The sequence below is a fragment of the Crinia signifera genome, chromosome 8, assembly GCF_055691185.1.
Source record: "Crinia signifera chromosome 8, ASM5569118v1, whole genome shotgun sequence".
Lineage (NCBI taxonomy): Eukaryota > Metazoa > Chordata > Amphibia > Anura > Myobatrachidae > Crinia > Crinia signifera.
Genome location: NC_139224.1, coordinates 50,590,245 through 50,602,949, shown reverse-complemented (window position 1 = coordinate 50,602,949; position 12,705 = coordinate 50,590,245). Strand labels below are relative to the sequence as shown.

The 12,705-nt window shown below is 41.6% G+C and overlaps 1 protein-coding gene across 2 annotated transcripts in view; it reads right to left on the bottom strand.

Moving 5' to 3' along the window:
- LOC146026024 (musculoskeletal embryonic nuclear protein 1-like) overlaps positions 1-12,705 on the bottom strand; it is a 48,517-nt gene that overhangs the window by 21,557 nt on the left and 14,255 nt on the right. Inside the window, exons 4-8 of one of the 2 annotated variants that reach the window (XM_083156340.1) lie at positions 12,225-12,346; positions 10,324-10,436; positions 9,492-9,575; positions 8,233-8,382; positions 2,932-3,042 (exon numbers count right to left, since the gene is read on the bottom strand). In XM_083156340.1, the coding sequence (XP_083012466.1) occupies positions 2,932-3,042; positions 8,233-8,382; positions 9,492-9,575; positions 10,324-10,436; positions 12,225-12,346 (580 nt within the window). The remainder of the gene's footprint in view (positions 1-2,931; positions 3,043-8,232; positions 8,383-9,491; positions 9,576-10,323; positions 10,437-12,224; positions 12,347-12,705) is intronic. The other variant, XM_083156338.1, reaches the window with a different exon arrangement.

The following is a 12,705-nucleotide window of genomic DNA, read 5'->3' as shown; positions in this document are numbered from 1 at the left end:
TATAGAACGTGCAGGTTAGGGTAGTGGTTGGAGCACACACACCTTGAAGAGAGCAGATTATTAACGTAGTGTAACACTCGGAGGGCACTGCTATAAACAATACAATAAATTACAGGATGTTGGGGCTAAACGCAAAGATTTAGTGGCTTTTACTCTATTTCACATTAGAAAAGTTGTATTTACCATAGATCATTATATTGCAGCTATATTTGTGTATTTATCACCATTTATGTAGCGCACACATATTCCGCAGCGCTTTAAAGAGACTATTTGAACATGCACATCAGTCCCTGCCCCAATCTATAGTCCCTACCACATGTATACGCATGTACAGACATTATAGGGTTAATTTTGTGGATCGTATTGTCGACCCGACTTAGGTCGACAGTCATTAGGTGGACAAGCAGATAGGTTGACAGGTGTCTAGGTCGACATGGGCTTAACAGTACAGATGGCCTATAGTATAGGCTGTTTTAAACATTTAAATAAGAGAATGGTCAGGAAATGTTTAACACATAATACATAAATACACAAACATAATAGAGCCAGTACAGCACTTCTAAGCTCACAATCTCCCACTTCATGGTAAGGCTCCTGTTTCTTCCTCCTGCCAGCTAATTTCTGGCCCATTGGGATGTTTGAGGGCATTAAATGTGGTATAAGATTCTGGTACACTGGGCATGTGCAGCAGCTCTGCTCTGTCCCTTACACTGCACAATGTGGTGGCAGGTCTACTAATCATATTATATACCAGTGCTATTGTCAAAATTTAAAGGCACTTGCCAAGAGGAGCGGCGTTTACGGGCAACCAGAACCTGCGCATCTCAGAGAGGTTGGCACTCAAAGGGTTAATCCTGAAATCCAAATCCGCTTACCATGAAATGTAGTAATCTAAAAACAGTCTACAACATAACAAGACTAAAATGTTTTAGAGTATATGTACCCTTGTTATCACGCTTATTGTAAGATGAATGTCTTCTGTATTATAACCAGCAATTGCTCTATAAATTGGATTCAAATACAAATAAAGACAAAAAAAAATGTTGACCAACATTTGCAAATTTGTATTTATGGTGAACAGAGAAAACAGACAGTAACCTTTGCTCATCCCACTTCATTTGCTTTTTAAAAAGTGCATTCAACTGATAAATTGATCCTTTAAGGCAAAAGCACTTAATGCAATGTAACATATTCCATTCACAAATAACCACATGCTCAGCCAACAGCCTGCAACACTCTGCTTTATATCTCAAGCTCCTTTTGGCAGGGCTGGGGCTAAGGATCCCTGAAATCATGGACGATAGGCTGCACACCAGTTCTATTGCGAATCGCTTTCCATGGTAATTATGTACCAAGTCCAGACAAATACTCCTGTACAGAAACACGAAAGCAACAGAAACACAAGTATTACATTGTACCTCCAGTGTATTTCTTGTAACACTTTCAATTTTATTTTTTGAGATGAAAAAAAAAAAAAAAAAAAATGTAGGTAAGAAAAAAAAAATTTGTCCGAAAAAAACAAAAACCTGTCACCCTCTTGCAGATATATATATATTTTTCAATTGTAAGAAAATATAAATTAAAAAAGGCGCAAACACAATCGATTACAGAATGTCAACCAAATCTGAAATCCTATGCTGCTAGATGGTAGAACAACGTATTGCACAGCAATATCTTGCTACCACCAAAGTGAACAAAGGTGTTAAGGAATGGTCTAATGCTTAGGTGACTAACAGTAAGACAGAGTTAAGGCAGTATAGTTCATACAAGACTTGGGGTTGGGGTGGGGGGGCGATGACTTAAAGCAGGTGTTCATACCATCGATCAAAAATTGCATTTTTATCTGGCAATTACACCCACAAGCTTTCTCAAGCCATTGGACACAACACAAATGTAGCAATAGAAGGTTGCAAATAAGATTATTTTTTTAGAGAATCCCAGAAGATTCTAAGGGCCTCTATAATATAGTTTATGCCTTAAGCCCAAACAACACGGTCAAAGATGAGTATTATGGAGCCACTAACTTCGAATAAAGCCGCAGTTTGTTAGATACATCAGTAATTTATGGTGGTTAATCATTCTGTTACCAAAGTAAAGATGCACACCTAACCTCGAAATTCTTCAGGTCAAAGGTAACAGTCATTAGTTGCATTTGTGCTGCAAGGGCCATGGAGAAAGTACCATGGGAGTTTCATAAAATAAAGCGGTTAAATTAATCTTGTTTACTTTCTCCTGTAACAATTGTGGGAAGGGAGTTTTCACCATAGCAACTGGGAAAATGTCCCTTATAGTGTGCACCACTTTAAAACATAGTAATGCACAAGGTCTACATTGGAATGCTCGGACAAACAGACGTCCAGTTATCTTGTAGGACCCCGGCTTTGGGATAGATGTAACTGGGTATCACATTCTTTGATGGCTGATGAGCATCTCTGGAGCTTGATAAATAGTTTCTATAAAAAGGATATTAATAAAAAGCCCTCAGACTGTTATATACATAGCTGGTTCAGGAGATTTGTCTAGATTCAGACATTAAAATGGCCAAAAACAGATTAAAGGCGGGTGAATAAAAAATAAAGTTGGGTTTAAAGAAAAGTCTACTCAGACTTATAGGAAACGTAATGTAACTAACAGTTGCTCTTTAGAGAATAGCAGGCAGTTGCTCCTTTTCCCTTGTATGACCTGCATTGGGTGTGTAAGTGGGCAGCAGCAGCTTGTAGTGCAATGAAAGTCTAGTGCCCAATCCTTGGCACTCCCCTGGAGAGTGCCTCCTGAAAACACAGGTTTGTTGCACCCCCATCTCTGAAGCCAACAGAACAGTAGAGGTAGTGGCTTGAAGAGTTCCTGTGCTAAGAAGCCAGACTTTGTCTCCTCTTGGAAACCTCAGTTCCAAGGGAGGCATTGTGCAAAATCCGAAGCGGACCATCATACAGGTAGGCCAAAGCGGTGCTTCTTTTTCTTAAGAGCCTTGGAATTTGTTAATTTGCGCAAGTCCTCCTCAACGTCAGTCTCTTCCATTTCATCATCTGCCGATATGAGAATCTAGAAAAAAAAAATTAACACTAAAAATCAGACATTACAGAAGTCTGAAATTAAAACAGCCAATGCTTCCGCTATATAAAATACATAATAATAATAATAATAATAATAATCTCAAAGCAGTCTCCTATCTGATGTCCACTCCTAATATTCTTAACAGTTAATGGTTCCACACACTACAACGATATGTATGACCCTGTAGTCAGATGCGATTTCCTTTGAACTCCGGACCTTCCTAGGAGTGATTCCATTGAAGTTTGCCACAAATTGCATGTGATATCTCTTATGTAATACAATTATACCATGAGATATATCTGATGGGCTCGATTAGGGGGCTAGGGTGGCTGCAAATGGCAGTCAAACTTCCTGCGATACATCGCATGCACAAAAAAAAACACTCCATTTTCCATCAAATTCCAATATATAAATAGTCCAGCACTAGCAATCTAGGGGCACCAGACACAGACACTCATGGGACTGTGCATCGGATCAGATGGAAAACACCTTTACAGACAATATATGCCTAAAAGTAACCAATGTTAGGGAAACTAAGCTTATACATCAACAGTACATCAGAGGGATCACCATTATAAAGGAGACAAATGATTACAATCATTTGTAGTTGTGATCCCAAGCATACAAATACGGGGCGATTTCAGCTTATTTTCTAAGCGATTTCACTAGATCGCTTAGTAAATGCCCCTACATCTCCGGTGTTCTCACCGGAGAACACTGGCCCTGACAGATCGCTCAGCACACGGCGCTGACGCAATCGCTGTGTGATCTAGAATCGCTCAGAACACTAAGCAAATCTCCCCGTGTGTAGGCCCCTTAAGAATTGTAAAATCGAGCAGAGGCTTCTATATTTGTGTGAAGAGATATATAGATTTTTTTTTTTAAAGATTTTATGCACATACAATATTAGGCCATTCACACTGCAGCCTAAAAAGGGAGACCAGCAGAAGAAACAGATGAACATATCAAAAGGGTTTTTACCAAGATTTCTATTCAACGCAGTGGAGTTGATTTAATTCAGTGCGCAATGAATAGGGCAGAGAGAGAGGTCCAATACAGTGCACTGCTATGCCCGACAAAAGGATTTCTTCTTACCCCCTTTCTGGGCTGCAAGCAGAAATCGGACTTAACTATCGCTGCCCCTCGCAAACCGCATCATGGAAGGTTTATGTCAGGAATACCGGCATTCCCCAACTTAACAGCGTCCTCAATTGAATAACTCCAGCCCCTCCTTCATGGCAATATTCACTGTGCTCTTAATTGAATCCTGGGGTTATATTTAATAAGATGAGAGATTCAGAAAGTGGGAGATTTGGGAAGAAATCTCCAGTTTTTTTAAAGTGGCAATCATTTATACTGCAAAACCAGCTGCTTTTGCAGTGTAAATGATTGCCGCTTTAAAAAAAAACCTGGCGATTTTTTCCCAAATCTCTCACTTTCTGAATCTCTCATCTTATTATATCTCACCCCTGATGTTTTGGGAATACATCCTACAAAATGTGTAAGGGTTACTGAGGATTAAGCATATGACATTTAGGACATTGGTCACTGGTACCTGTTTAACAGCTAATATTAGGAGTGAGTGACTGCTCGGGGGACCTTATACACTCAGGAAACATGCAATGATTTGTAATTAGAGACCATAGACTACAATAGCATGCAGAGGTTTATACGAAGTGCTACAATGCAGCAACCAAGTTCAAATCTGCTTCATACAGTATACAGACTGCGCACACAGATATACAAGTGTTACGTATGAAATTAATAATCAGTCTCCTGGTGGAACCTAGTCATGTTGTGACCAAGCTCAGCAAAAAAATAAAAAAAGATGCCCAACGCACAGAACTGGACAGTTTACTTATGTCAGGGATCTCACACTGTGTGGCGTATTGAGACTAGATATATGATGACACAGCGACATGGTTAGCCAAGCCTCTGTGGTGGCTGGACACATGCCTTAAGCACAGGCCAATACAACGGCACTTTCTCAGGTGGGTAATTCATCCCACCGTCTGAATCTGCCAGTATGTACTGTAGTTGGTGAGATCTGCTTTAGGCACTTCCAAATGCAGTCAGCGAATGAAGATGGTTTTCTGGAACATGTTTGTAATAAACACAGACGGGCTTTGTCTCTAGAGACCGGAGGTGGTGACAGTGGAGTTTCCACCAGGCAGAAGCACAATAGAACAGTCAGTGTGAAGCAGCAATGTTCCTACTGACATAACAGTGATACGTAAAGCCTTTAAGGGAAGGTATTGCTGTGAAACATCTTCCCTAAAATAAATAAATAAAAATGCCGCAGTGGAGAGCGGTGGGAGCCTGTGCCAGATGCTGCTAGATCACAGGCGTCACCAACACTGATGGCATTGTGCACATGTGCTTGGCCAGAGAAGGAGGAAATAACAGACGTGAGCGGTGTCTTGGACTCAAATCCAAAAGTACACATTTACAAATAGAACCACTTCACATTACCCTCTAAGGCAGGATTGGGGTGGATTTAACATCCAATCACATTTTTTTTGCTTTGTACATAACTCTTTGTATAAAAATAAATAAATAAAAAAACTGGGTGTCCCAGCATACTTTGCTTAAGAGAGAAAAGTGCTATGTACTGTATGCCTATGTAGCAGGAGGATAAACTGCAACATGTAAGCAAGGGGTTAACCTGGGTTTCAGTAGACCATTCCAACCTTCCTCATGTGGGCAGAGTTTGGACCTATTTCAGGCAGTGCCTTGCTGGCTAGTGTACAGGATGAGTTTTAAGCTGGGCACACACTAATAGATCGATCACAGACAGATCGAGCATCAGGTTTTCCAAACGCTGCCCAATCCATCAGGACTGACATCACAAATGAACGGGCATATTTGCATGTGCACATCCATGAGCTGTCAATCACCGACAGCTCCTGGCCCGGTTCTATGAGCAGTCGGCCATACACACAGCACTATGCGCCAATATATATCTGGAGATATATTGGTCGGGTGTGGATCGTATTGTCGACTAGACTTAGGTCGACACCGTTCATCGACAGGCAACTAGGTCGACACGGGTGATGGTTGACAGGTGTCTAGGTTGACATGGGACAAGGTCAACATGTCGACATGGATTTCACTGTTTTTACCGAATGTCGACACAGTCGACATGGACACAGTTGGTAGCCAACCGCAGCCGCTCGCTATGCTTTGGGCACACTACTTTAGTCTCCCACCACGCCCTAGTGGATGGTAGGGCATGAAATACCGCCTGTCGGCACGCCGGCTCAAAAAAACAGTGAAAAAACCCATGTCGACCTAGAACCCAACGTCGGGTCGACAATACGATCATATCCCTATCAGTCATCAGCTGTATTGCACAGCCGACTAGATATATCTGAACGACAGTGTTCACAGATAGATCAATGGTATACACTGGCCGATGGTGCATTGATAGATCAGCTGTTCAATCGAACGGCCGATATATCAGCGAGTGTGTACATACTTTTAGTCACCTCTCTGCACTGAAAAACCTGGATCTTATTACATCAGTGATTAAAATTGCAAAAAGATTGAAAAACCAGCACAAAAAAAAAGGAGATGTTAAGAAAGAAGCGAACATTTAAAATAATGCTGCCCGTACACTTACGCAGTCACATCCGGTGTGACATCGAAGTGCGATGTCCATCGCATCTTATGTCGCAAAAAGTGCCCCCTTTCAGCACCAGATGTCGCATGCCATCTTGGAATGGCACATCGGTGGCTGGAAGAGGGCGGGCAAAGGGCGGCAGGGGTCAGTGCGGCAGCAGAGTTTTAAAAAAAACTCAACACACTGGGCGGCCCTCTAATTGGCTGAGAGAGCTCAGCCAATCAGAGGGCTGCCTAGTGTTTTAAACTGTTTTTTCAAATTCTGCTGCCACCGCTGACCCCCTCTGCCCGCTGGCGCTCCTTCACAGCACTAAAGAATCCCTCCGGCTTCCTCTCCCCCTCCCCGAACCAGAAGCAGCCGAATGTGTTGCCTCCACCAGCGGATTGCATTTAAGTGATCGCATGTGGATAAAAAAAAACAAATGTGATCGCTCCTGCGATAGATTAGATATGTGCAGCACATATCTTTCAACACGACATTCGACCAGTGGTTCCGCGCATCGCATGGTCCCTAAAATGTGCATACAATCGTTCAATTTACCGAACAGATGTGGTCGATATCGAATGATTACATGCAATATCTTGCACGTGTATGGGCTACATTAGGCTAAGCACCGTCTAAACCTCCTCTTATATGGAGCATTGGATCAGAATCAGATGAAAAGGGCTCCAGATCACACAAGTGGGTGGGGGCCTTTAGAGCAGTCAGCGTGGATTGTAGATCATGCAAATCTACAAGAACTGTGCAGCATACTGGACATTAATGGGCTAGCAAACATAACAACTGTTGCTTAATAAAAACGGATTACACAACAATACAAGTGCAATCCTGTCTGATAGATAGCTCTCTAAGAGAGACCACACCCCCTCACATACACATTCTGCAGCGTAAGGCATTGCAAAGATCCATCCAGGAGCAACCAACACTATGCACAACATCCAAGTAAGTAAACTATATTACCCATCAGTTTTTTTTATGATATCTGATCGTTCCTTTAGAAGTGGAAGGACTCCATCTAGTTTTATGGCACATTCATTTCTTATTAAAATAGGCAGTGCTTTTACACAGTATTTGGTCATTCACATCACCCTCTAACACAGTGGAGTTAAAATCCATTTTCCCTACCACACTTACCTATTTGTAGCCAATGAATCTACAAGTATATTTTGGGAGGAAACCAGAGCAAGCACTGGGAGAATATACAAACTCTACATAGTTAGGACCATGGTGAAAATTAAGCGCAGTACTGTAATGCTAACCATTACACCAACTGTGCTGTATTCCAAGCCAGGAGTACCAGGACCAGTCAGTCATAATCACACCCCCACCATTATCAGAGCAGTTAAAAGGACTCCTTGGCAACGGCTCACTCTTCATTGAGACTACATTTTAATAGTTGAATTACCACAGAAGCACTTGCTATGGATTACACAAATATGGATTAGATTAAGAACTGCCTTGAATATACTCTTCCTATACATTCCATATACACCAACAGATTGTATTTATCATGTACAATATTACTTCATAAAGTCATAAAACATTCTTTAACTCACTTCAGACTCTGAGTCATCGTATGAGGCCGCCCGCCGATACCGCACTTTGTTCCCGTTTCGGGATTCTGGGTTGCCCTCTTTCTCTTCCATTTTCGCCTTTGTCTTCCCTTTCTTCATTAGAAAGTTGTCCACGACCCAGAACATTAATGCCTGTTGGCAGAAGCAGAAATAAGCTCTGACCGGTGTAGTTAGGACAGTCACAAGGGTCATAGGGGACAACAGAGCAAACCATCGGTTTCTCATTGCACTACAGTATAGCCCAATAATGTTTCTAGTGCAATAGGCGGATTCCAAAATAGTTGATTTTAGAGAAAAGTCAAACAAAGGGCCTACATTCTACCGGTGATATAGACTATAGCTATGGGCCCTACACACACAGCGACGTGGGGTCAGATAGATCAGAAAATGGCTAAAAATCGCTATGTGTGTAGGCCCCAAAACACTATAGAAAACTATGCTAGGTACATCATGTACTGTCAGGCAAGGGTACCAGATCCACGGGAACATAAAAGGTCCTTTATGTACTGTAGCAAAGCAAAGAAATATGAGGCATTTATTCATATTTTCATCCAAACAAACTGTGTAAACCTAGTCATTATTCTGTATTACTTGCAAGATAATTATGAGGAGAACAAAAGAACATATAGAAAGATTGAACCATGTTTTCTCCAAGCCTCAAATACATTAAACAAAAAGTGACATAGTTTAGAGCCACCAGTCTGGCTTGGCCCATCATACCCAGGGCGATCTGAATAGCATTATAAAAATATATAACACACCCTTGTGGACTTATCCTCTCTCAGATTACCCCATGTCTTCCCTCTCTTTTTCTGTACCTCCCCCTTTTCAGGTTTTTTTGTTATTAAAAAAATAGCTGTCTGCACTGTGATTAGTGGATGGCTCCAGCATTTCACCAATCACCATGCTGACCACAATTTACTGATTGGCTGCAGGCTGGTAGGCAGATAAAGAATGCTGCTTCGCTGTTATGATTGTGCAACCACTGTACAGCCCGCTCACACTCTGCATCTGCCTGACTTCAACGCTCTTTTAGGATCCGACATCATCCTGCACAAACAAGCCTGGCAGCAATACACAGAGTAGGTACCCGTTGGCTCCCATGTGATATTACTGCTGAACTGACATTAATCAAATGATCTACTTAATAATGAAAATAAGAACTGTAGTAAAGAGCAGGAAACATACGGATGTATTTTTAGAAAGCGGTCTTTATAAATGAGAATAGGGAAGTAACTCACATTAACAAAGAACGGTACAATGAGCATCACAATGGCCAACTCCAGCTCCGGGCTATTCGATGCTAATGGACGTAACTTTGCAACCTGTAAATGGAAAAATAAAATCCCATATTAGATAGATGTGGTGTACATTCCAACACAGGAGCCCTCTCCTACACTGGGTATGGGTCATTAGGTCAACCACTGAAGGTCGACATGGCTAAGGTCGACAGTGTTGGAAGTGTCAACACAAGTATCAGGTTGACAATGACAAAATCAACAGTCAAAAGGTTGACATGAGTTTTTAAACTTTTTTGTCCCGAATGTTGACATGGAAACAGTCAACGAGTACCGCTGCGCTCACCATGCTTCAGGCACGCTATTAAATTATTCCTTCGCGCCCTAGTGCACATGTCTTCAACCTGTGGCCCTCCAGATGTTGTAGAACTACATGTCCCAGTATGCCCTGACAGTTTTGGCATGCACTCATAGGAAAAAATGTGGCAATGCATGCTGGGACATGTAGTTTCACAACATCTGGAGGGCCACAGGTTGAAGACCCATGCCCTAGTGGATAGTAGGCCATGAAGTACTGCCTGTCGGCACATGTCGGCACATGTCCACTCAAAAAAAAAACGTGAAAAACTCCTTTTGACTTGCCCTTGTCTACCTAATGCTTGTGTTAAATTAGGACTAACATGGTTGCTCGTTTTCTAGTAATAAATGCTGCACTTTAAACCAAGATATAAATTTCTAGACAAAATTGAATGACGCCATTACCAAGTATCATGTAGGTATTCAAAAGAGTGGGTACAGTCAGACACACATGCATAACACAGCCACACTGTATCACCTCTTTCAGATTGGGTATAAGCAGCACAAGGACCATTGCAGTCTTCTCAAACATCATAATAAGGATGTAGAGGGCGCACTGCCCAACCCAGGCCTTACACTGGATAGGATCGCCTGAAAGGAAGGACATGGTCATCAATTCATGGACAGCAAAAAACAGTTTAGGAAATATACAGTATTTGTTAAAAAAAATTAACTTTTACAGAAGTGGAGATGTTGCCCTTAGCAACCAACATGCATAACATTATATACAGTCAGCAGATACCCAATACATGTACAGAAGACCAATTTCTAAGACATTTATCCTGTGAGGACAATGTTACTACAAGTATTTTCATGCTTTGGTCAATAACCCTAATGGGGTCTACACATGTAGCGACGTTATAGTAATCTAGTGATCCTCAGTTGCTCAGCAGGATCACTCAGCACACAGTGATGCACCTCGGGTGAGAACACTGGTGATCTGACTAGATTTCTACAGCATGCAGTATGAATCTAGACGGGCAATAGAGATGTGCGGTGCCACACATCACTTTGGCCCACACACACATCGAATTTTGGGTCATTTTCTAAGCAATCCAGTCAAATCTAGTCAGATTGCTTTGAAAATTACCGCAAATTGCTCTGTGTGTATTAGAGCAGAACAATGTGGAACTAACCAAACTCATACAGCACAATGGGCATCAGTATGTGGGAACCAGCTAATGTGAATACGCAGAGACAAGGCTACCATAGTTTGCATATAGTAGGACACTATCTGTGACTGGATTCGGGTGTGTACTTTGTTGAATACACACACACAAAAAAAAAAGTTATTTGCTGTTCCACCTGCTCCATTTACATACACAACACTATGGGGAAAAAAAGTTTTATTGTGTGCTAACTACAGGGTAGGCCAAGGTTAATAAATACTGTCAAGGCTAATAACTTTGACTGAGATTCGGAAGTGCCTCAAAGAAATCAATCCAAATCAGTGCAATGAACTTACAGGCGAGAGTCATCACAGCAGTAACCTCACTTTACTGCTGACATCACTGCCCAAATCATGCCTAATACCAATGAATGTACTGTGCACACATAATGGGCTTCAGTGTGATCTGAACGTTAAAACTACAATTGTAAAATAAAGCTGTAGAAGATCTGGTTGCTATATGCAAAATAAAACCATGGGGCATATGTAATAGAGTCTGAGTTTTCTGTAAAGCCGTTTACAAACGGGGCGATTCTTCTAAAAGATTTTGACTAAATCGAACAAATCGCTTAGAAGATTTGCCTGAATCGTCCCCCTTTGTATACACAGCGGCCCCGCAGCGTCGCCATCGCCCAGCCAAATAGACACTGCAGAATATTTTGACTAGACGCTGCAGTGTCTATTCCGCTGTACACACGGGCTGCTGCTGGGGATGTCCGCCGGCTTATCTCCAGCAGCGCCATCGCAATTTTCACTAAGCAAAATCACTTAGTCAAAATAGCACCGCCTCCAGCCCGCGTGTACACCCCTTTAGTGTGAGATACCAGCTGAACATTTTTTTTAAAGCAGCAATTTTTTACAAGGCAAACCAACCCAGTATGGCCTAGTAAATGATTGCCACTTTGAAAAGAAAAAAAAAAAAAATCTTAGATCAACTGGCATGCTGCACCTGTGGCAAACTCTGACACTACTACATATGCCCCCTGTATTTTCCCTAGATGTATAGAATTAAGAAAAAAAAAAAAAGAAATGCACCTTCTGTATTGTAACATGGCTTGTCCAATAGTAACTTTGCTTTGTGCCCAACTCAAAATGAGGGCCAATATATGCTACTAAAATAAGCAACCACTTGCTCAGTAAAACATATTTGGACAGATACTCCTTGTCTCTAGTTTTCAAAATAAAAAAAGAGAAGTAGAGTATTTATGTACCATATTCTCCAAACCGCAAAGAATCCCACTGCCGCCACTCCACAACACAGCTGACCACTCGGACCCCTGCATATATAAGTAACATGCCAAGTGTAGCATCCAGGAGGAAGTTAATTAGGTACCTGTTAAGCAAAAAGATGGAATACAAATAATTATACAACATGTAAAAATACCTATACAACAATTGTACAATTAACATGCACCTGCCAACAATTGGCTAAGCCAGAGGTTCCCAATCACGGTCCTCAAGGCACCTCAACAGTCCATGTTTTAAGTATATCCATGCTTGGCCACAGGTTAATAAGTAACTCAGTCAGTCTGATTTAGCCATCTGTGCCGAGACATGAATATACCTAAAACCTGGACCGTTGGGGTGTCTTGAGGACCGCGTTTGGGAACCTCTGGGCTAAGCAGTTATGATAATGTATGGTTCTGAGCCCACAGACAAACATTTTAGTATAAAAAGGAAGAACAAACAATA